The following is a 26,089-nucleotide window of genomic DNA, read 5'->3' on the forward strand; positions in this document are numbered from 1 at the left end:
GAACTTTTACCTGATTTCCCTGGTTCATTAATTTTTAAAATAAATAAATTGTTTTTTATATGATTAGGCTAGAATCGCATTGAATATTTATAAAAATAAGTCCTTTTTGATATATTGTAGACAATAACTTCATACATAATTACAGTATTTGAAATTGTTCCCCTCACCCATTTCCAATAAATAATTTAATAGCACAGATAAGCATTACCTTTTTTAAAATTGTTTTATGATGTAGGCCTACATTTGTAAATGTTCATGGAGTTAAAAATATTGACTCCTTTATTAAAACCTTGCATATTATGTAAACGTAAACATGAAGCAGTACCTACATATCATATCCTTGAATAACAAGTGACGAAGAGACTAGTATTGAGCTAAACAAATAACAGTTTTTTTTAACACTTATGTTCTGTTCTATTACAGATACTTAAAAGCATGAAAAGCAGAGCAGATGCAGACAGTGTTTACAAACCGATGGCTTATTGGTTTCCAATGTTAAATTTTCTGGATGCATCACTAACACCAGATGAATCACTATGTACTGTGGAAATTTCACAAAATCCATCCATTGAAGAACAAAATGTAAGTTATGTATGTAAGTACTGTACTTAGTTAGTTGCCTCCTATGTAGTTCTCTTGCCATGGAACCTTTCCTGGCCCATTGTAAAATGTTTTGAAGTCATTGCGTATTTCAGTACCATGTCGCATATGACCAAAATTTCTTCTTTTGTTGTATAGGCTGCATTTGTTGACACACTTCTTCAGTAAATGGTTCAATAAAACAATGTCCACCTACCTCAACAGTTCGAAAGTCTGTATGAGTATATATGTGCTTTCGTTTTTCAACCAGCATATTGTGTAATGTGCAAGCAGCAAGCACAATTAACTTTACTTTATCTGGTGGTAAATTAATAGTTGTTAAAAACACACGGAAACGAGTTGCCAAGATTCCAAAACTACTTTCGATCATTCGTCTTCCACGAGACAATCTGTAATTGAATTTTCTTTCTTCCTTGGTAATATTTTTCAATGGGTAGGGCTTCATAATGTTGTGACGTAAAGGAAATGCATCATCAGCAAGCACAACAAAAGGTAATACCAAATTTGAATTGGGCAGTCTCCTATCTTATATATGTGCTTTCGTTTTTCAACCAGCATATTGTGTAATGTGCAAGCAGCAAGCACAATTAACTTTACTTTATCTGGTGGTAAATTAATAGTTGTTAAAAACACACGGAAACGAGTTGCCAAGATTCCAAAACTACTTTCGATCATTCGTCTTCCACGAGACAATCTGTAATTGAATATTCTTTCTTCCTTGGTAATATTTTTCAATGGGTAGGGCTTCATAATGTTGTGACGTAAAGGAAATGCATCATCAGCAAGCACAACAAAAGGTAATACCAAATTTGAATTGGGCAGTCTCCTATCTTTTGGAATATTTAAAAGTGATTGGTCACTCAGACATTGTTTCAATGTACTGTTGGCAAACACTCCAGCATCACCAACTCTGCCATTTGCCCCAACATCAACATACAGGAATTTATAATTAGCATCAGCTAAAGCGAACAGTATGATGCTGTTAAAATGTTTGTAATTAAAATAATGTGAACCACTGTTTTTGGGACATTTTATACGGATATGTTTTCCATCCATTGCTCCTATTGTATTGTATACATTCCATTTCTTCTCAAACTCATTTGCTACAAATTCCCATTCCTCAGAGGTTCTTGGAACCTGAAAAAATAATATAACAAATGTTATTTGTTTCAGAATCTTCAAGAAACCCCATTGCATGATGAACTTCAATTACCTCGAGAACAATCGCCATCTCAAGAAAATGAGAAAAACAACACAAACATGCATTACAAAATAACAGAATCACAGCGAACACCATCGACATCACACATGAAACATGTCGCCAAAAAAAAAAGGAAATTAGACTCTGATTCTTATGATTCACTTTTATCCCAAGCATCTCATACAATGAAAGAAATGGCAAAGCTTGCAGTTCAAAAACCGGAGGGCTCGATAAATGTTGATGAATGTGAGGCATTTGGCAATTTTGTAATATCTGAACTTCGGGCAATTAAAGAAGCTAGTAATGATTACACATTCAGGATGGCAAAACGAAAGATTCAACATGCAGTGATGGAAATATGGGACACAATCGATGATCAATCACTAACAACCATAATGGTTCCTAGTGATTCAACGTCCTCCACAAGTCAGTGGACAGTAGTATCAGACCAGAGTGAAGTAATGGTTGGTTCCCCAGAGAATGCTGACAACTCTTCCTGAATGTCATCAGCAGATGTTCATACAGCATTCCAACAAGCAAATGCTCTCAGTACAAATTCTGATGATAACAATTAAAAGCTATTACCTCTATTGAACATTGTACATAAATCTATTGTTGTAATAAAATATTTTCTTACCTTAAAAAACTCGTTCTTCATTGATTCATAAATAGCCTTACATGTTTCTGGAATAATAATGGAAAGTGTGCATTGAGGTATTCGACTACTGTACTGTAAACTAGAATATGATTCACCGGTTGCTAAAAATCTAAGAGTTACCATAAGCCGGTCTTGCACACTAATACTACTTCTCATGTGGGTATCTTCCTTCGAAATTAACTTAGACACTTTGGACACTACAAAATTAAAAGTATTTTCATCCATTCTTAAATAATTTTCATAGTGCTTGGGATCTTCATTTTGAAGTTCTTTCAGTAAATTATTATGAATGCCAAACATCTTCCGTCTTCCAATCCATGGCCTAACCCACACTCGCTTCTTTTTTTTGTTCTTCAGTTGTTTGAGCAATAAAGCAATTGTAATTATAGCACTGACACAAGCACCAGCAGCAACAAGTTGTGAATCCATTTTCTTACAGTACATATATGATCAAATATATTACCTAGTGTAATAGCACAAAAAAGTATTTGATAATATCTTTCAATCATGTGTGCTCATCATATATATGATAATAGATCTATGTCATATGAATATGATAGTGTAATACAGGCCTTACCATTGCAAATGTAAGAAAATAACTTTATATCACCATAGATATGGATAGTATCAGGAAGACTGTGCACTTACCTAGTAGCATCTATAGCCAGCACCGAAGCGAGACTAGTGGCGCAAACTAGCAATGATTATGAAAATGGTGCACGCATTTTACCAAGGCACGGATCTCATATTTTGTGCAGTCATTAATCTTTGAACTGAATATACCCGTTTGTTATTATTTTCTTACGATCGGATTGTTTTGTATTTTACGTTTCTCAAATTAAAATTTTATTGAAAATTGTTTAGTTGCTTAAAGCTGTTTGTAAAATAAAACAAACAAGCAAAAAGTTATGATTTTTTTTTACAATAGCCTAATTTATTTTTATTTTTAATTTAGGCTTGGTGACTTTTCCCCCTTCCTCCAAGAAAGGACTTCATAACATTTTGTAAGGCCACTGTTTCTCATGTCAGCTTTACTTGATTATGGACTGTATTTTACATTTTTGGTGGTTTTATTATATATATATATATATATATATATATATATATATATATATATATATATATATATATATTAATTCATATATTTTATTAATATAATGCAATTATTTACGCATATGTATTTATGTTTAATCTGACATTGTGCTGGTATGCTAATTGGAAAAAAATTGTATTATTGCCGTTCCCTTTTCATACACTTTCCTGCATAATACACCATTTTTGTGCCCTCCGTTGAAAAGTGTATGACAGGGGTTCTACTGTACACATTTCCTTCAAAATAAACATTTACAGTGCTGGAAAGAAGGAAAACCGCAAATCTTTATTCTTTTATTTTAGCAATCTTTAAACTTTTTTTTTTCCAGGTTTAATGATTACTTGTTTTCATAAGTCTGACATACGTACGTAATTACCTATAACATACCCGAAATACGACAGCATTAAAACTAATGAATGCCTCACTTGATGTTTATAGCAAAACAAACAAAAATACGTGAAAATGGTTTTATCCCAACTCTACTCACGAGAGAAACTTGTCAAACATGACAGCAATACGCCAGTTTTGCATTAAATAATGCCCGAATTTTCTATGCCATTAATTTTCTTAACTAAAATATAGACACTACTGATATTTTGTCATAATTAGTATTCTGCCGATTTAAAACACCTAAAATATTTTTCTTTATCAAACATCACGAGATGTCCGAAAATCAGTTTCCTTTGGATGCCAACAGGCCATAAACAAAGCATAAATGATTCCTGTTGATCGGATCACGAATTTCTTTTGTCATATTTTCGGAGATTTAAAAGCCAAAATAAAAAATAAATAATAATATTGTAAAATTAAATACAAGTTACCGTAATAGCTTTGAAATGTAGAAAAGTATAATATTTTCTTTCGGACAGTTAATTTTTTAGTGATTTCGAGTTTAAAGATAAACAAACTTCAGCGTTTTGGAGGTATTGGTAGTTGGTTACACTGTCTAATAGTTTACGGTGCTTGTCGGCTATCTTTAGTGGAATTTATGTGGTATTCTGTAATTCGTTTATATTTTCTTTGTCCGTATGGAAAACTCGGGAAAAATAACGTCCGAGTCAAAAGGCGTGTGGAAGTTTTATGAGAAAAATGCTAACCAAACCGCAAAATGCAAACAGTGTCAAAAAATTATTAAAACAAGTTACGGTAGCACATCTGGGTTGATAAGGCACCTAAAACAGCATCCCACATTGCAAAGAAAATTGAATACAGAAGAAATTATTTTAAAACATATTTAAAAAATAAACATATTCATAGGATACAAAATTGATATGAAGCATATATTTCAATCAATTTTTTCCCGATCCCGTTCCTGTTTCCCGCAGGAAAAATATTTTCCAGACCGAGAATTTCCAGAATAAAAAAATCCTTTCCCGCACAGCCCTAATATATTTCAATCAATTTTTCCCGATCCCGTTCCCGTTTCCCGCGGGAAAAATATTTTCCCGCCCGAGAATTTCCCGAAAAAAAAAAAATCCTTTCCCGCACAGCCCTAGTATTTACACATTTGTTCATGTACGCAGCAGAGTCTGTAACAATCGCAATGCAGTTCTCAAACTTCACTTCATATGTATTTAAGGTTTCAAGTATGGTCTGAGTACATGTTGTTGAATTGGCAGTGTCTGAAATCACTGAAGCTGCCAAGTGCACATTATTAACTGAAGAGGATTTGAGTGGCTTGAAGAGAATATTAAAAACACATTTTCCTCCTTTGTCTGTAGTTTCATCGCACAATATGATTAAGTCTAAATCTTTAACATTTTCCTTAATTTCCTTTTTCATTTTCTCACCAATTAATGGGACATACTTTCTTCGCAAGGTATCAGTACTAGGCAAATCTCCACCTCCAGACACATTACTAGCAATCCAAGTCCGTTAACTGGGATGGTCAAATTTCTCCAGTGGAATGCTTGCAGAAACAAATGCTTCTGTCGTGCCTCTCACAAACAATTCCTTGTCAGTTTTGGCATTTTTTTGCGATATCTTGTGTTTCTTGAAGTGATAGCTGCCGTTTGCATAAACTTCCAAGTTTCAGCTTCTTGTGGCGATCACTTTCAAGGTGTTTCTTGAAAGTATCCATCCTTTAATGCTCTAGCCTGCAGTTGCAAAACTTGCACATAAGAATGTTGTCTGTGACATAAAATCCATCACATTTAAACTGGGCAGCCCTGACCTGAGGCATTACCTTAGGGTTTGGCATGATGCCCTAGCTATTATCTCACGTAGTTCTTATTAAAATAAACTGATTATTTCAAGCATTCTTCTGACAATGTACACAATAAAAACAAAAGGATGGCAGATAGGCAAGTTTTGCTCGGCTAAATAATAGTGGCACGGCGTATTCTGCACTCTAAAGTCAACACTGTTGGCAAATAAAAATTGTAGGCTTGAAACAGCTCGGCACGGCCCGGTGCCACCTAGCGCGCTGCCTCGGCACAGCCCGGTGCCGCTTCGCCCGGTGCCTTGGCACAGCATGTCTCAACTTAGTATTCTTGTAATATTTCTTGCTGCTGTTCTTTGCCCTTTTGACGCCGTATTCACTTGCTCTGCGGCCGTGTTGCATTTGCTGTGAAATGTAGTTTCCGCAGTTAAAGGTCACTGATTTTGCTTTCAATCGGCGTAGTGCCATGTGTTAATGTTTACGAGTAGGTTGCCAAGCCAGTCAAACGTAGTTGAAAGCATGAGGTTGTTAACCGTTCAACATGAAAGGAAGAATTAAAAATTTATATTTCTCTACAAGATTAATGTGTAAATACAGCTGTAAGGTGACAGTTTGCAGCAAAGAAGTGGGTTGAAAATCATGGCAGCTATATTGTGTTGAAAACATCGCCGGTATTTTATATTAACTTTGTGTTGATATCAGATACGTTTTTCTCTTTTTAATTTGTTTATGATTGCAGTTACTGCTTACGTTTCAAATTGTCATGATTATGTGACGGGAATACTGTAAATCATTATTTACTTTCATTACTACAAAGCGGCCATGTTGGAACTTAGAAAAATGGCGATGTGCCGTCAACGTTGTGTTTACTTGTTTTTTTTGCATGGGTGGTCTAATTCATTAGCCAGAGTCTAATTATTATCTTAGCACAAAATACTCAAAATATTAATATCAGTTTTATTTCTCGATGCTGTGCGATTTCGGTGTTTTGTCGCGAATTAAGGTAAATTGCTGTTATTTTGCGATTCGCGAAATTTCCGTGTCGTTACGCATAACTATCGTCGTAGTACACACTTACCACAAAAGAGTGCGGGCCATCAGATGTAGTTGACTCGCCACTCGATAGAGAGTGCGCGTTGCATGCAATCGGCGAGATATCAATATCCATATTCGACTACGTTTGCGCGCTCTATACGGGAAGCAACATAACCAAAAATTAATGATTGCAACGAGCGGTGGCTACAGTTTTGTACGCGGTACACTGTAGTGACGCGAACGAACAGATAGAAACAAATTTTTTTGTTTGATAAAGTTATTCATAAAAACAAAACCCATTCATGGAAAGTATGTTAATTTAAAAAGTGAAGTATAAAAGAGCATGCCAAACAATTTAAATGAATAAGTCATACAAAACCTTTCTTCAACTTTAAATAGAAAAACATTTGTGATCCAAATGCAAGCCGAATGAATGCGAACTACCGTAGTACACAACACGAAAGAGTGCGGGCTATCAAATTTTGTTAACTCAGCACCTGATAGAGAGCACGCTTTGTATGCGATCGGCGAGATATCAATATTTGGCTACGTATGTGTGCTCTATACAGGAAGCAACATAACCAAACATTAATGATTGCAACGAGCGGTGGCTACAGTTTTGTACGCGGTACACCGCGGTGACGCTGACGAACGGATGAAGGTTATAATATTTAAAAAGTCTTTAAAAGATAATTTACACGTCAGACAACTTCGTATTTCTGTTAATTAAATAAGTAAATTTTAGATTTCTATTTTAAAATACATCGTTTTATACGGAAAAAATACCTACACAAAGCGCCCGTACGCTAATAGCGAGGCCAAAAACATCATTTGACTTATAAGAAAGAGGTTTTTTTTATCCAAATTTTAATGCCCTAAAATATAGATGTGACAATTCTGCGCGTGCGACGATTATGCGATAAAACTGGGTACTAGTTCTATTACACAAGGTATTTTTCCAATTACTCATAATAATCTTATCTCGGGGGATAACAGTCCGATTTAGGATATTTGTAGGGTTGGTTGGGGGTGTTGTTTGGCACTCGTTCAGGTGAGGTTGGAGTGTAACTTAGGGGCAGATGCACTCGTTCAGGCGAGTGTAGAGTGTAACTGAGGGGCGGATGCACTCGTCCAGGCGAGTGTAGAGTGTAACTGAGGGGCGGATGCACTCGTCCAGGCGAGTGTAGAGTGTAACTGAGGGGCGGATGCACTCGTCCAGGCGAGTGTAGAGTGTAACTGAGGGGCGGATGCACTCGTCCAGGCGAGTGTAGAGTGTAACTGAGGGGCGGATGCACTCGTCCAGGCGAGTGTAGAGTGTAACTGAGGGGCGGATGCACTCGTCCAGGCGAGTGTAGAGTGTAACTGAGGGGCGGATGCACTCGTCCAGGTGAGTGTAGAGTGTAACTGAGGGGCGGATGCACTCGTCCAGGCGAGTGTAGAGTGTAACTGAGGGGTGGATGCACTCGTCCAGGCGAGTGTAGAGTGTAACTGAGGGGTGGATGCACTCGTCCAGGCGAGTGTAGAGTGTAACTGAGGGGCGGATGCACTCGTCCAGGCGAGTGTAGAGTGTAACTGAGGGGCGGATGCACTCGTCCAGGCGAGTGTAGAGTGTAACTGAGGGGCGGATGCACTCGTCCAGGCGAGTGTAGTGTGTAACTGAGGGGCGGATGCACTCGTCCAGGCGAGTGTAGAGTGTAACTGAGGGGCGGATGCACTCGTCCAGGCGAGTGTAGAGTGTAACTGAGGGGCGGATGCACTCGTCCAAGCGAGTGTAGAGTGTAACTGAGGGGCGGATGCACTCGTCCAGGCGAGTGTAGAGTGTAACTGAGGGGCGGATGCACTCGTCCAGGCGAGTGTAGAGTGTAACTGAGGGGCGGATGCACTCGTCCAGGCGAGTGTAGAGTGTAACTGAGGGGCGGATGCACTCGTCCAGGCGAGTGTAGAGTGTAACTGAGGGGCGGATGCACTCGTCCAGGCGAGTGTAGAGTGTAACTGAGGGGCGGATGCACTCGTCCAGGCGAGTGTAGAGTGTAACTGAGGGGCGGATGCACTCGTCCAGGCGAGTGTAGAGTGTAACTGAGGGGCGGATGCACTCTTCCAGGCGAGTGTAGAGTGTAACTGAGGGGCGGATGCACTCGTCCAGGCGAGTGTAACTGAGGGGCGGATGCACTCGTCCAGGCGAGTGTAACTGAGGGGCGGATGCACTCGTCCAGGCGAGTGTAGAGTGTAACTGAGGGGCGGATGCACTCGTCCAGGCGAGTGTAGAGTGTAACTGAGGGGCGGATGCACTCGTCCAGGCGAGTGTAGAGTGTAACTGAGGGGCGGATGCACTCGTCCAGGCGAGTGTAGAGTGTAACTGAGTGGCGGATGCACTCGTCCAGGCGAGTGTAGAGTGTAACTGAGGGGCGGATGCACTCGTCCAGGCGAGTGTAGAGTGTAACTGAGGGGCGGATGCACTCGTCCAGGCGAGTGTAGAGTGTAACTGAGGGGCGGATGCACTCGTCCAGGCGAGTGTAGAGTGTAACTGAGGGGCGGATGCACTCGTCCAGGCGAGTGTAACTGAGGGGCGGATGCACTCGTCCAGGCGAGTGTAGAGTGTAACTGAGGGGCGGATGCACTCGTCCAGGCGAGTGTAACTGAGGGGCGGATGCACTCGTCCAGGCGAGTGTAGAGTGTAACTGAGGGGCGGATGCACTCGTCCAGGCGAGTGTAGAGTGTAACTGAGGGGCGGATGCACTCGTCCAGGCGAGTGTAACTGAGGGGCGGATGCACTCGTCCAGGCGAGTGTAGAGTGTAACTGAGGGGCGGATGCACTCGTCCAGGCGAGTGTAACTGAGGGGCGGATGCACTCGTCCAGGCGAGTGTAACTGAGGGGCGGATGCACTCGTCCAGGCGAGTGTAGAGTGTAACTGAGGGGCGGATGCACTCGTCCAGGCGAGTGTAGAGTGTAACTGAGGGGCGGATGCACTCGTCCAGGCGAGTGTAGAGTGTAACTGAGGGGCGGATGCACTCGTCCAGGCGAGTGTAGAGTGTAACTGAGGGGCGGATGCACTCGTCCAGGCGAGTGTAGAGTGTAACTGAGGGGCGGATGCACTCGTCCAGGCGAGTGTAGAGTGTAACTGAGGGGCGGATGCACTCGTCCAGGCGAGTGTAGAGTGTAACTGAGGGGCGGATGCACTCGTCCAGGCGAGTGTAGAGTGTAACTGAGGGGCGGATGCACTCGTCCAGGCGAGTGTAGAGTGTAACTGAGGGGCGGATGCACTCGTCCAGGCGAGTGTAGAGTGTAACTGAGGGGCGGATGCACTCGTCCAGGCGAGTGTAGAGTGTAACTGAGGGGCGGATGCACTCGTCCAGGCGAGTGTAGAGTGTAACTGAGGGGCGGATGCACTCGTCAAGGCGAGTGTGGAGTGTAACTGAGGGGCGGATGCACTCGTCCAGGCGAGTGTGGAGTGTAACTGAGGGGCGGATGCACTCGTCCAGGCGAGTGTGGAGTGTAACTGAGGGGGCGGAGCGGTCGCTGTTGCAGCAAGCCACCTCCATAGCCACGCACATGGTCAAGGACTGGGGCATGTCGGAGAAGGTGGGGCTGCGCACCTACGAGAACAACAGCGGGGCTTTCGTCACCGTCAGCGAGCTCAGCCCCAACACCAGCGACCTCATCGACACCGAGATCAAGAGAATACTCTCGGTCAGTACCTGGACCGCCCGGCTCGATACGGTGCTCCACCCTCCACCCGCCGACGCATTTTCACTCATCGCTTCTAACTTTTCTCTGACAGCGTGGATTTAAAGGTCTCATTTCTAGAGACGAACGAGAGTACAAATGTTTTGTTTGATTCCAGTAGAGTCCAGATTAAACAATAACTTAAAATAAAGTTGAAACTTAACATTAAATTTCTGTACTACAAAGGCGTAAACGCCACACCTTGCGTATACACATTTATTATAAAACAGTTTGGGTGGCATTTTATGAGAGTGTAGAGAAGATGTAACAAAAATATACTGTTTTTAATTTTTTAACTCTCACTTGACTTGCCAGCCGCGAGGAAGGTGCGTTTTGTGTCCACTCCGTCTAGCAGAAAGATGAGGTCAACCAGAAGTTTTATAAACTAAACAGACATTCGCTAAGTTCTAAACTACATTGCTTCTTAAATTCTGCAACCGAGAAAAAAATAGACCACTCGTACCATCAAAAGAAAATTCTGATAGGTTGAGAATACAAACACATGATAAAAGTGTAAAAAAAAGAATTAGCTCAAGGGTAGTCAGTTCATCATGAAAATAGCTCCATGCAACATATGCGTAAGTATTGCAGTGTGTACAAACTCCATGCAACAGCATCATAAGTACCATCAGTGTATGTGTCGTATTAGACGAGTAGCAACTTCACTATCTTAAAAACTTGTGTGAAATGAATATTGGTGTCTATTGGTTATTTTGTCCTTTGCATTTTGTTTTTGTTTGTATCTTTTTACATGTTACGCTCTTTTATTGTGGCATGTTTTTTTTCATTGTTTTTTGTTTCTTTTTTTTTATATCCCTGAGCACACCTTAGTACTCTCTTCATGAGGTGTTGGTGTGCATGTCACAACTGTAATAAATAAATATTAAAAAAAAGAGTTGTGTGCCTGATGCGTGTGGTGGTTGCTTGGCGCCGGCAGGAGTCGTACGTGTGAAATTGAATTTTTGTGTAAAAAAAAGAAGCTGTGTGCCTGACGGGTGTGGTGGTCGGTTGCGCCGGCAGGAGTCGTACGAGCGGGCGAAGGCGATCCTGCGCGCGCACCACCGCGAGCACCGCCTCATGGCCGAGGCGCTGCTCAAGTACGAGACGCTGGACGCCGACGACATCAAGGCCATCATGAAGGGCAAGGAGAGCCCCGCCAAGCCCCTGCGGGCGTAGCGGCCGGCAGTCCTCCCTCCTTTACTGTGTTCCTTCATCGGACATACACCATTGCAGTTTTAACTGTATATCATTAGAAATTGGACAAAAATAAAGATGAATATGCAGAAACCCAGTAAACAAGCCAACATCAACCGATGTCAAAAAATTAAAAACATAAGACGGCACAGAAAATTCAGTAGTAGGAATCACTGGGGGAACAAGTATCACAGCACAGACGGACACGGTGGGCTGACGACGACGAGACGACTGTGGTTTAAGAACAGTGAGTACAAACAAACTACAACTGTGGACAATACAGCAACAAACAGAGGAACGCAACGATGATTCCAAGCGGATCATACGGACATGGACAGCACAGTGACGATACAGCAACGTGAAACTAAACAAATTATCCTGACAGCACAACGAAGCCAGCTCGGACAAACAGAGCAGGCTTCTTGAGAGACAACAGTTGTGACGTTTCAGGAACTGATATCCGTGTCCGTCCTCGACCAACAATGGCGTGTCCCAAAAAAAAAAAACCATGCAAAAAACGTAAGCAAGCAGCACATAATCATTTATCAGTTCTAAAAAAAAAAACATATTGACCAATACACAGGCAATCTCATAAATGTTGAATCCGCGGAAGACACCGTCAGAGTACATTTCAGATAATTTGCTTTGCAAATGCACAGGATAAAATATTTTCATATTACTTTTCATGTTTATATTACTTATAAAAACCATTTAAGATATCTATGAAATAACACCAAAACCTTTAACTTTGTTAACAAATTGAAATTTTGCTAATTCTTGCCGGTATATGTCATGAGTATGATTGTGTCTTCAAATTGGTTGGTTACTATCAAGCAATCTCTTGCACAATGTGCTAAATTATTTATTTGTACAATTTTGACATAGGACTATTGTAGAAAATTATCTTATTTGGTTCATTTGTAATTTTTTTCAGATCGAGAGATTGATTCCATTTATTAACAGTTCTGGTCAAATCTTTGCCTTTTATTTCAACCTGAATGTTTTATTCATGCAGACTGTAATTGAGAGCTGAAATATAAGTTTTTTATTTCTTACAGTAATAATATATGTAATACTAGCTGCAATACCCGGTGTTGCCTGGGCTAAACACATGGAGCTTTATTGTCTGTGAGTTAAAGCAAACTGGATAGCGCTATATGACAGTGTGTTGGACATAGAAAATGTCACACAATTACTGTTTGTATGTTTATGATTTATGATTTTTTGTTTACCCATGGCGATCGGTTATTTATTATTTATTATTATTTATAAATTATTAAGACCATTAATCGAAATAAAAACCATCCTATCTCTCAAGTTGGAAAAAATTACACATAAATGCCAATTTTCATCGAAATTGGTTGACTTGGTGAAGAGTTCACTGGAAACAAACATCAGGACACTGGATTTATATATATTAAGATTTTTACTAGGATGAAAGGAGTAATTTAATTCAATTATGCTCGTGATTACAGCTGCGGCTAGTACAAAATTTATTTGCATGTGCTGGGATGAATAGCACTAAATGTGAAATAAATTGCTCTTACCTTACCAAAGAGTAGTTGTTACACTAATAAGAAATTTAAATATGTACATTAAAATACTATCTTTTCAGCTCATGAAGCATTACCAGTATTTGGTCAGGTAGTTGAATTCTTGGTAAGCATTCAATACCATTATCGTCATTTCCTGGGTGCAGGAATATTAAAAAATTTTTTTATCATATTGTCAGTGTTTGAATTTCCAGAGCGGTAATGCTTGTAACTGCCTGGTGCTTTATATAACGGCCTTGTTTAACAGTGTCCGCGCGTGCATTCAAGATGTTAGATTGTTAGTTGTGTCGTGCTACCATTTGTACTGTAGAACAAACTCAACTGTTTCTTTGGCATACGAATTTGCAAAATATGACACTTAGGTTTATGATTGAAGAAATAAAGAAAAATTTGCCAAAAATTACATTCTTTTCTATGATGCTAGATCCACATACATTACCTATTTTATGTAGATTTTAAGAAATACTACCTATTGTAGCTATGGTGTGACTCTTAGAAAAATTTTATATAGTATTTTGTTTCATGGTTCATGGACCCCAAAACCATTGTAAACTCCAGTTCGTTAATGGGCAATATCCGACCAAAGGGGTAGTAATGGGGAAGGTTTTTTTAAAAACAGAATATTTGCTGTAACTCCTATAATAGGGTAAGTATATCCATTTGATGTATTATAACTCATAGGAGTAATACCAAACTTTTTTGTCTGAATAAGTTTTTGATACGACCAACCATAACTGCAAGGAGTTGAAGGACAAAAAATAATCATATCTCCCTTCACAGTACAGGGTGGCCACTCAATTCAGCTGAAAAAATTCCTTGACTTGTCCAGGTTTTTTGACCAGTCAAAATCATCGGCAAAATTAATTTTAAAATAAGGCCCGTTGTAAACAACACATACATGCAGACAAATCATGCTAAATATTTATTTCTAACAAAGAAAATTAAAAAGAGAAACAAATGCACAGTGTAGGCCTAGTTAAAATTCCAATATTAATTAAAATTTAAAGCAAAAAATTAGATATATTCAGGCCTAGGTACATACCTATTCAAGCTGCTGGTACTTGCATTTTTTGTAGCATATCACACAACACAAACAAATTCTTCAACTTGATACTTTATTATTTAACACCCTCAAAAATTGAAAGTTCAAAAAAATATGTACAAAAAAAAACACACACTAAATTAACCTTTCAATTTTTTTTTATAAAGTCTATTTTTGCATTGATGGCATCAACTTCCTTCTTCATATCTTCTACCAGTTTCAATTTTTTTTTTTGTTTCCAACAATTATAGTTCTTTTACTTGTCACTTTTTGGTTTGGTGTTTATCAAGTTCAATTTTGTCCAGCTCTTGCTGTGTCTGCAGAGCCTCAAGGTATTTTGCATGGGAATTCCTAACAAACTGCATCATTGATTTTGTTATTTTTACATGCTCAACCCCCCCTGCTAAGGTAACTGCATTGTGCACATGTCTTAACGCCACAATACTGTGTTCTTTTTGATTTTCAATCAAAGTCACCATTAACTGAAAATCTTCTCTCTAAACTAGCATTTCCATGAGAAATTATCAGTAGAAATTTATTAACTACTTGGCTTGAAACATTGTGTGAACTAAACAACTTCATCCAATGATGATCGAGGCGAGAATGTTTTTCAAATGCAGTCATGTATCTAATCACTTCTTCTGACTCTAGAAGAAGATGTAATTCACGCTGAATGCTGTCGGCTTGCACACCAGATAACCAATTGTTTCACCAAAATTTCCAAGCATGATGCCAAATTTTTCTTGAACAGAACAGATTTAGTAGCAACAGCAGGATCAAGAAATGTCAGTGCCTCAGTTAGTCTGAATTTCAGAGGAGACTTGTCCAACAATTTTGTGGTACATTGAGTTACAGCTTGGCGAAAACATTGCTTGAATTCCAAAATCTGAAGTTCTTTCACTCCTTTTGCTTTTTGTAATGCATCTCTTACAGCAAAACCAACATCCAACATTTTTTGCATGTAGCAAGTTATCTGTGCTCAAAAAAAGTTTGCCTGGTGAAAGAAAATTCTTCTTAATGACATCTTACTTAACAAAACGTACCATCAATGTGTGTACCAATGAGAAGAGAGCAGAATGAAGAAATGGAGCCACTGGAGATTTTGTTTGAAACTGTCTCAAGAAAGGTTCTAACAAACCTGCAAGAGAATAAAAGAATGAAAGTTTTGCTCCAAACAGGTTGTCTTTGACACATCTTGAAACAACAGAAAAACATTCATTCTGTCTAGTATATGCTTTCTTATCCCGCACTGCACACTCCACAAATTTTGACAAACAAGGTAGAATTTCAATAGCTCGAAGTGCAACTTTGCTGTTCTCTACCCAACGAATAGAACAAAATTTCATAGGAAATATTCTTGTATTTGTGTATTGTATATAATCTGCTCTTCGTGCAGGTACATTTTTGAATAAGTTGTAGACTGCTCTCAAAAATTCAACTATCTCCCACTTAGTTTCATGTATAGCTGCTTTAAAGGCACAATGGACAGTGTGTAAACCACAAGATCCTATATCTAGTAATGTCGGCTTACTAGGGTCGTCACCTTTTAAGTCAAACAACAAATCTTTAAAAAATCTATGATTGACATTTGGGCCATCCATTGACACTTGTATAAGTTTACTTAAATTTATATCAGACAGAGAGCTTTTATAGTGGATAAGCAAATCAGCAGCCGTTGTTTGACCAAGAAATGCAGACGTAAAGTGCTGTGATGAAACTTCATTTTTTTCAGAGTCCCAAAATCTTACGAAAAGGTCCATCTGCAGCTTTTGAGCCACCTTGTTTAGACTCTCATCAAACCCTACAACCACATACCGTATTTACTCGCGTAAAGGCCCCCTTTTTTTTCCAAATTTTCGACTTCAAAAAGGGGGGTGGGGCGTATACGCGGGCGGGGCCTTTACGCGAATTTGGAAGAAAAAATTATAGATTATTCTTTTCTTCAGGTATTAAAACCAAAATTTATTAAAAGCAAAATGAAATACCGCCACATCTTATATAAACGCCAATTAAATTTTGATTTAAACAAAACAGCTGACGGAACAACTAGCCACTAGTGCGACGTGCGTCTTTGTGCTAATGCGGGAGAGAGAGGCAGGAGGAAGAGCAACAGGAGGAAGAGCAACAGGAGGGAGAGAGAGAGGGAGAGGCAGAGGCAGAGGCAGAGGCAGAGGCGTGGCTTAACCTCCCTCCTGCCAGCTAGCCAGCCAACCAGACAAAGGAATGTTAGAAATACCAATTTCATGGTACGAGTACCAGTTTTCATAGGTAATTCCTTGTCGTACTACCGGTATAGTTTCTTTTGTCGTAGTTTTAGAAATCCAAAATTAAATTATTTACGATTAGGTAGCAGTAAACAAAAAACGAAAACCAGTTTTAGACATAAGGTTAGTTTAAAAAATTTAACTGTGATGGTCATGTTACATTAAAAAAATGGTTTACAAAAATACCTCGCAATAGTTATGGTGTAAACGCACAGCATAACACGTTTAGCGTACCGTTTTTATCACCATAAAGCAGGTAAACACGTTTCACTAAAGGCATAGTAGGTAGAGGTAGAAAATATTTACATACAGTTAATATGTTCTGTTAACATGCATATCATTCTTTATCTGCATCTACTCCCCCTCCGCGTCAACATAGTTAGGGTCGTCGGCGTCAGAATCTTCGGTGTTGTTCTCGCTTGCGCTGCTTTCCCCGCGGTTCTTCCACACTTCATCATCTTCCGTGCCGTCTAGTGCGTTCGATAGGCCAGTCACTTTGAAACTTTTTGCCTCAGTTTCCACAGAAATGGCATGCCATGCTGCAAGAATCCACTCACACACAGTAGACAAGGAAGCCCTATTCATTCTTCCTGTCGGTGTCAACGTGTGTTCGGCAGATCTCATCCACTCGCTGTACTGTTTCCTGAAGTGGGTTTTGAAAGGCCGGTTCACAACAACGTCTAGAGGTTGCAAAATCTTAGTTAAACCTCCGGGTATTATGACAAGATCGCACCTCTCTTCTCTAACCCTCGATTTCACCTTCTCCATCAGATGGCCTCTAAAACTATCCAACACTAACATGGAGCTTTGACGTAGAAGACCACCTGGCCGCGAATTCCAAACTTTGTTCAGCCAGTCGACAATCAAGTCTTCGGTCATCCATCCCTTTATCTGTACACGGACAATAATACCATCCGGCATTTTTTCCTTCGGCATAGTTTTTCTAGCAAGGATCACGTACGGCGGGAGTTTGCGGCCGTCAGCTGTTATCGCGAGAATGACAGTGGCGCGCTGTTTCTCTGCACCGGTCGTCCTAATGGAAACTGATCTCTCGCCCACTGGGTTTATCGTTGTGCTCTCAGGCATGTCGAAATAAATTGGAGTTTGATCAGCATTTCCGATTTGGGAAAGCATGTATTGGTGCTGCTTTCGTAGCGATATCACATAGCGCTGGAAGGCCATAATTTTCTCTTCAAACTGCTCTGGCAGTTTCTAGTTCGCCTTGTAACGCCCCTCGTGCCTCAAAATTAAATTATTTTGAATTAATTAAAAAGAGCCTTGGAAACTTGCTAGGTAAGAAATATAAGAAAAATAAGTTTATTGACCAGAGGTGGCACGAGGTGGAGAACAAGACAATTTGGAACTCCCTGACACAAGCAACTGGGGAGCTGGTGGATCGTTTACGGGAAGAAGGTATATCATAAATAAATTAACACTACACAAGTAGCTTGGTCTATAGGTTCCCTGTTTTATTTAAAAAAGGTAAATAATGAATTCCGTTTTCATTTGATTTGGCATTTAACAGTTTCCCAATTAATATATTAATTATATATTAAGTTTTTTGATAACGGGCCGGCCCTTAGATTAGTATAAAACATATACTCAACTTTAACAACAAACAATAACATAAACAAAAATTTATTAGTATCACACTAAAATTTGATTTGTCCAATTATTACATCGATGATTAGTTTTATTGACTCTGCATATTCTTGAGGAAAGCACTGTTCGCTGGTAGGCTATTCATTCGATTAATGTAGTTCGTAGCTAGAAGGTGGGGGGGGGATGTTGATTTCACATTACCACCCGGGTCTTCAAAAAATAACGTCGGGTCGCGGAAACCTCTCTTCTAACGTGACCCGCAGTGGAGGTGCAGGACCACGAGCTGGGAGCAATTCGTCTCTCCAGCACTTCGACCCTGTCTGAAACCCAAATCAAATTCAAAACGAATTAGACTTGCTTCCAGACAGTCCTACACCGTCGGCGCAAAAGGCCAACAAACGGGAATGGGGGGGGTAAAGGCCGGATTACTCACCAACCAGGGTGTAGAGTTCGGAGCTCACTAGGTGTCCCGCGCCGACATCAGGATGCCGTGGACCGAGAAGTCAGGATGCGCGGACGAAACCGGAATTTTTAGAATTAAATAAGAATAAATAAAATATTTAACAACGCATGACTTTTCTAAAAACTACCTCTGCCTGGCTACTGTACAAACGGGATCACATCCCTTAAGCAAGCTGACTACATTCTCGTGCACACGAAAATCACCGTTCCCGCAAAAAGCCTCTTAGCGCAGAGGACGTAGAGGAGACGTGGTCAGTAGCCGAGGTCAGAGGGCTGAGTGCCCCGCAATCGGCCAAAGCACCTAATTAAATCGGGCAGTAAGGCCCCGGGTCAAAGGATGGGGTAGGTTCGGTTCTACGCCGAAAATTTCCGAAGGAGTCCGAGGCGGTCGTGACAACAACACGACATGCGCGCTCTCTACCGGACCGAAACGAAAGCAACGAACAATCGCCTTCTCCGGGCCGCGAGAGGAAAGCATAGTGCCTTATGGCACCGCGACGCTGCTTTCTAGCGGCGTAAGGGGGAACTACTTGAGGTGGTGAGCAGACTTGCCACCAGGTGTCATGAAGGTAAGCTCTGCACGCTGGCGACCAGGCCCGCGGTTACTTTTTCCTCCGCTAGATGTCGGGGATGTGTCTGTCGGACCCGGGAGAAGGTTTTTGCATCAGGTCATCGTCCCGTCCGGTCACTGCTCTTAGCTTAATTTCTCAGAACTAAAGTGAGGAGGAGAGAGAGGAAGGGGGGGGGGCAGAAATAGCCACTAAGGTGGGAACGCAGCTCCACTGGAGACTGCTTCGTGACGAGACATGCTTTTCTCAGCAGGCCTCTACAAGTTAGCAGCTTGCAGTCCAGGAGCTGCTCAAAGCAGTTTTGGTCATGCAGGGAATTAAAATTACAAACTCGGGACGTGACTGCAGGCGAGAGAAATTTCAACCAGGCTGACCATGTCCACATTAGACAGCAAAATATCAGATTGGCCCCCTGGGAAGGGGCTTCGGTCCACTGGCACAAAGTTTAAACCCGTGGCGTACACCGGCCTAACAAAAAGTAAATCACCCCCATTAACAACCAGATAAATTAAAAAATAGAAACCCCAAAAAATTTTAAAATTATAGAATAAATTCAAAAAAAGTGACAAAATGCCTAATCTCCGGCACATACTCCCCCGCTTGAATGCGGAGCATATAAGGAAAAAAAAACACCACTTACACTGCTCAGTAAAACTAGTACCAGGTTCGCCTGTATCCTACTACTTATATTCTAACACCTTTGAGACGCGTCCGCCTCTCAGGCACAACATATCGATAACCCTTAAACAAACTTATTAACTAAGAGCTTATCAACTAAGTGGCCACTTAAAACTAATACAACGTAAAGCTAGCATTCTTATTTCTAGTACCATGGATTTTTAAGACCTCGAGGATTTCTGGCATGCCTAATATTAGAGAGTCCCCTATGTTAGGGGAAAGAAATTAAACACATCTACTTTAAGTCAGCCTGTGTTTTCTTTAGGTGGGAGATGTGCGCTCTGGTCACGAATTCTCCTGAACTGGGGTCAGCTAGGCTAACCGTCACTGGCGTTAAAAATCGCTGTATTTGAAAGGGACCTCTCCAGCGGTACGCCAGCTTGGCGGAAAACTTATCTACTGCCTTGCTGAGTGGGTGTGCCTTACAAAGCACAAAATCGCCTACCCTGTAAGGGTTAGGAGATCGGTTTTCGTTGTATTTCTTTTTTCTGCTCTCATGAGCCAGATTGAGATTTTTACGAGCTCTTCTCCAAATCTCCCTGATGTCTCTCGGATCATCGGGCAATAGGTCATTCAAAGACCAAAGATTTGAAAGAGGGGTATTAGGTCGGTAAGTGAACATGAGTTCGAAAGGAGTAGTTTTGTGTCCTTCATGATGTGCATAATTAAAGGCCATTTGCAGCCACACCAAATTCGAATCCCATTTATCCTGCTCCTGCGCATGGTAAGCTATTAGAGCAGACCGGAGATTGCGGTTGAATCTCTCAGCATGCGAGGGCTGTGGATAATAAGGCGAGGTTGTGACGTGCAGAATGCCATGCGAGAAGCACATGTTCTTAAAAATCCTAGCCGTGAACTGGGTTGCATTGTCTGAAACTACTATAGACGGGACTACCGACGTCTTGAAGATCTGATTACGTAGCGCAGATACAGTGTTTTCTGCGGTGGCTTTTCGCATGGGGATGAGCCAGACAAATTTTGTGAAGGCGTCGATACACACCAGCAGCATAGTGTTTCCTGTCTTTGAGCGCGGGAAAGGCCCGACAAAGTCGATAAACATCTTTTGCATGGGGCGCTCGGCCACATCTGAAGTTAAATAACCGAAACAAGTGTTCTGCGCTGGCTTACTCAGCGCACAGATTTTGCATAGTCTCACCTGCTCGGTGATGTCCTTGTGCATGCCGTCCCACACGAAATGACGTCGGATAGCCTGAATGGTCTTATATATACCGAGGTGTGCGCCCACCGGCGAGGTGTGATAATAATGGAAAATCATATTACGTAGATTTTGTGGGAGCACAATTTTGTATGTTTTTGATTGGGGGGTGCGTTTTTGTAACAGCCCCTTAGACATCCTAAAGTATTTTGGCGCCGTTCCTGAACTAAAAAGGTTAATAATACTGGCAATGTGGGGATCAGCTTCCTGCTGGCTCTGTAAATCCTGAAATGCCAACGGAAACTCTGTCAATAGGGCTTGACATAAGAGTGGTGTTCCTTCGGGCGGAGTCTGAGTTGGGTTTTCGAACATGCGAGACAGTGTGTCCGCTACTATATTCTGTGTGCCACGAATGTGTTGGATTTTGAACTTCAAAGAGGAAATTTTTGCAATCCATCGCCCGAGTTTCCCTAATTGTTTCGGGTGTGCCAAAAGCCAGGCTAATGCCTGATTATCTGTCTCCAACAGGAATTCCCTGTGTTCTATAAATTGGCGGAATTTGTCAATGCCAAATACCACGGCGAGGCATTCTAATTCGTAGATCGATGAGGCTTTCCTCTCGGCGTGGGTAAGTGTCCGCGATTCAAACGCAATAGGCTGTCTGCAGCCTTCGACTTCCTGTTTCAGTACTGCGCCAATAGCCACACTGGATGCATCCGTCTGTAAAATGAAAGGTTTGGTGAAGTCTGCCATGCGGAGTACAGGCGGAGAAGAAATTGCCTGTTTCAGGAAATTAAAAGCTTTTTCTTGTTCCAGACCCCATATGAAAGGTGTGTTTTTCTTACGCAACGTATTTAGTGGTGCTGCGTGCTCAGCGAAATTAGGAATATATTTTGAGTAAAAATTTGCCATACCAATAAAACGTGAAATACCCTTAGGGTTTGTGGGAGGCGGAAAATCACGAATAGCTTGTGTACGTGAAGGATCAATGGTGACTCCCTTGCTAGAAACCAGGTGTCCTAGAAAAGACAGTTCTTGGACTGCAAACTTAACCTTTTTTGTGTTGACAGTTAACCCTGCTTTACGAAATCTACTTAGGACTTCCTCTAAATGTTTGATGTGTTCTTCGAATGTTTCTGAATATACGACGACATCGTCTAGATAGTTGTACACTGTTTTGAATTTTAGATCTCCTAGTATCTGATCCAGGAGTCGAGTTAGTACTTGGGCTCCCGTGGCAAGTCCGAAAGGTACTACTGTGTATTGGTACAAGTTCCAAGGGACACAGAAGGCTGTGATGGGTTTTGAATCCGCAGTAAGGGGAATTTGGTGGTAGGCAGAATTTAGATCAAACACACTAAAATATTTGGCCTTACTGAACCAATGAAAAGCAGTGTTTAGGTCTGGCAACGGTATGTTTTGTATGACTATTTTCTCATTAACTTTTCTGTAATCAATTACACATCGTTGTTGATCCTTGCCCTTAGGCACCAGGAAAGCTGGGGAACTGTAGGCGGATGTCGAGGGTTCGATTACCCCTTTTTCCAAAAGCTCCTAAACATGATTGCGCATCGTCTGCATCTTAGGGCCTAAAAATTGATAAGGGTGAGATCTCACTGGTATTTTATCCGCTAACTCAATTTGGTACTCGACTAATTTTGTGCGACCTAATTTACTAGTCAAGACATCTGGAAAAGAACTGCATAATTTATCAATGGCGCCCCGCTGCTGTGTATTAAGGTGCTCGTGTGAAGTGGTGTTGCCCTGATCCAAGATGGCTGCCGTTGGCTCGGCCGGAACTTAAACTATTTGTTCAGGGGTCCCACAAGGAATAGGATTACCCATGTTGAACTTGAAAACAAAATTCTTCGCCTGAAGATTAATGATTAGACCTGTCTTGGCAATGAAATCAGACCCGTAGATTAGGTCTGTGGCAAGTTGATCAGACACCAAAAATGGGAAATTCCATGAATATAAATCAATCTTCACCTTGATCACCACTGCTAACGTAATCTTTAATGGCTGCTCTGAAGCTGTGAAACATTGTAACTTAGTGGTCTCAGTTCTTAGAATTAATTTGCTCTGTTTTAACTTGTTAAATAACTGCCCAGAAATTAGGCTGCGCGCTGATCCCGTATCAATTAGTCCCGGTACAGTGTGTTCGCCAATCGTTGTTACTGCATACGGAATTACTGTAGGAATATTGCCAAAAATTTGGTGGCATTTTCTCTTGCCCTTATTTGTAGCATCAACACACGTTTTACATGAGTACGTGTGCGTTGAATTACCATTTCCCTTATTTTTGTTATTTCTCCTGCTATTCTGCTTTCTTTGTTTATGTTTGTGACCTCGTTTGTTACTTTTATTCCTGGACTCTTCGTTGTTAGGATTCTTGTTTTTATGTAATGATGTTTCTTGTGTACTGTCATTACTTGGCGCAAGTTGAACTTCCCACTTATAAGAAAAATTTTTAACACTAGAATTTTTCGGTGACCCTAAATAAGGTTGTTCGGGCCACCGCGTTATGCGTTTTTTGGAGTGTCGCCATTTTGTTTGTTGTTTTTGTGGTAACACTGGGCCAGGGAATGCCCGTCTCTCTTACAGAAATTACAATGTGTATTTTGTTGATACCTCCCTTGTGGCCTTGAAGAGAAAAATGTATTGCCCTGATGTTTCTGTGCTGCATTCTTATGTTGCGAATTACTGCGCTCCGCTCCCGCGCTGATACCTTGTTGACTAGCGAATGTGGCTTGTTTATTTCGCTGAAAATCGGCGTATTCTATGTTTGTGGCGTGTACGCAAAGTTGATCTAGCTCAGCATAATTTTGGGGGCGTACCTGGAACACTGAGCGCGAGCGCTCTGCTGGGTTCAAACCGTCTAGGATCGTACTCACGACCTCTCTCTCTGAAACTTTTAGCCTGAGTACCTGGTTGGCTTCCCGTATGTCAGCAACGTAATTCGGCAAGGCTTCATTACGCTGCTGCAAGCGGTTAAACCACTCCAACCGGATGTTTGTGAGTAACCTACTCGGTATACAAAAATTTAACACGTCTTCATGAAATTCGTCGAAAGTGAGGTCATTCTCAATGGCAGCCATGATCCGCTCACTTAAGGGAGCTTGGGTGTATGGGTAAACAATTTCAAAAATTTGTTTGTCGGGAATCCCTCCCTTTTGCCGTAGCTTTAACAAGACTCGAAGGAAATCAATCAGTTTGTGTGCGTCAAGACCCGACGCCTCTGGCAAATCCTTGAGTAGCCTTTTTTACAGGATGGGTGATTTTTCAGTAGAAACTGTAGCCAGTTTCTGGGGCTGTCGTGCTCCTCAATACTGAGTCGTGGGGCTGAGCCGCGGCTCCTGCCGGCTGAGGTGAAGGCCGATTTTGTGGCACCGGGTGCGACTGAGTCTGTTCCCGAGTCGCACCCGAGGGACTGACCTGTGGTGGAGTGATCTGGGGCGTTATGAGTGGCGGCTGCAGAATACCAGCACTCGGAAGTGGGGTGGTTTGCCATGAAGGAAACAGTGGTTGAAATTGCGCATAAGGGTTAAAATAGCCCTGAGCGGTCGGATACGGAAAAAACATGTTTGGTGGGTATGGTTGCGTCATTTGTTGTGCCAAGGTTGGTAATCCCTGTGAAAATGTCACACTAGTGACGGGGTGGGTTGTCACATGACCCGTTGTAATGTTTGTCGCCGCTGTCGTCGACTGCACAAGCGGCTCTGAATGAGTGGTAGATACGTGTATCGGTTGGTTTGGAAGCGACGTTAGTGGCTGTGAGTCAGGGGCTGCGTCTGGTAATCTGCTCGTTTCCGTCTCCTGTCTGTTTACTGTCGCCCGTACTTCTGATTGTCGCGTGTCGGGTTGCTCTACTCCCAGGGGCAAGCTAGGAGCGTCCCCTTCCGGGAAGGCGGGACAATCTATGCCTAAAGCCTGTGCCTCAGCCACATAATGCTGACTGCGTCGTGTGTCTTCCAAAACGGCTGCTCTCGCCGTCAATTTTGAATGGAAACCTGCCATCTGTTGCAAACATCGTTCTACCTCTTTTATATAAATTCCATGGAGAAGGTCTGCCGAAAGCTGTTTCAGGTTTTGCAAACGTCGGGTAACATGTTTTAGCCTGACTATATGTCGCTCGACATTGGGTAAATTTTCCTCCACATCTAGATAGCTTGCGAAAGCCGATATATCATAAAACTTGGCGCAAGCAAGGTTGAATTCTTCAGTTACATCTAAATCCAAATTCGATACACTAGTGGGCACGCCATCATGAAGGGCGGCCCTGAGCCTCTTCCTGAGGACTTGGACATTGCCACTGGAGGGCAAATTGCGTAGCTGTATTTCATAGGTCAGCTCATCTGACAGCAATAACTCCGGCTTAAACATACTGCTCGGACGTAAATTACTGCTAATTAAAACAAAAATTTAACACACCTGTACGATTCAAACGTACACCATAAATACTCCTCCCTTAAAAACTATCTTAATTTTAAATACCTCCTAAGGCTTCCTATATTAATATAAACTACCAACTAGCCCCACTGCGCGGGGTGTAAGTCACACTTTCAAGGTGGGAGGGTATGTGCCCAAACTTATTTGCGTATAGAGTCGCCGTACTACTCAGACAACTGCGCGAGCTTCCCCTGTCAGTTTGACTTGCCAACCTGTATACGTCAACAGGGGGACTGACCTGCCGCTCGCAAGGTCGTCTCCCACGATGGACAAGGGAGAGGGGTGTGCGGGAGGAACAGGGCCGTGTCGTCGCCCTCAGATAACGGGCGTGTCGCTGGCTCAAGCGGGGTGATAAGGGGGGGGGGGGGGGACGCCAGCTGAGCCGAGAGATAAGACACGTCTCGCTGCCGGCCTGCTAGCGGACCGGACGCCGCGACTTCTTGCGCTGCGCGCAGACTAAGTCCACATGGGACTTTAAAACTCAAACATTACTTTAAAATAGAAAAGCAATATAACTACCGGGTGTACCAGCGATCAGTTTACAATGTTAAAAATACAAAATTGGTTTCACAAAAAATTAATTAATTTTTTTTTTATTATTTTTATTTTATTTTAGGTAAGCCTACTTTATTAAGGTATGCCTATAGA

The 26,089-nt window shown here is 41.6% G+C and overlaps 1 protein-coding gene across 2 annotated transcripts in view; it reads left to right on the plus strand.

The window, feature by feature from the left end:
• Positions 1 to 13,619, plus strand: part of LOC134539423 (ATP-dependent zinc metalloprotease YME1L) — a 72,531-nt gene extending 58,912 nt beyond the window's left edge. For both annotated transcript variants that reach the window (XM_063381450.1, XM_063381449.1), the window contains exons 13-14: positions 10,275 to 10,436; positions 11,493 to 13,619. In XM_063381450.1, coding sequence (XP_063237520.1) covers positions 10,275 to 10,436; positions 11,493 to 11,648 — 318 coding nt within the window. In that variant the 3' untranslated portion in view covers positions 11,649 to 13,619. The remainder of the gene's footprint in view (positions 1 to 10,274; positions 10,437 to 11,492) is intronic.
• Positions 13,620 to 26,089: the final 12,470 nt, after the last annotated feature.

This window comes from Bacillus rossius, chromosome 15 (genome assembly GCF_032445375.1).
Source record: "Bacillus rossius redtenbacheri isolate Brsri chromosome 15, Brsri_v3, whole genome shotgun sequence".
Lineage (NCBI taxonomy): Eukaryota > Metazoa > Arthropoda > Insecta > Phasmatodea > Bacillidae > Bacillus > Bacillus rossius.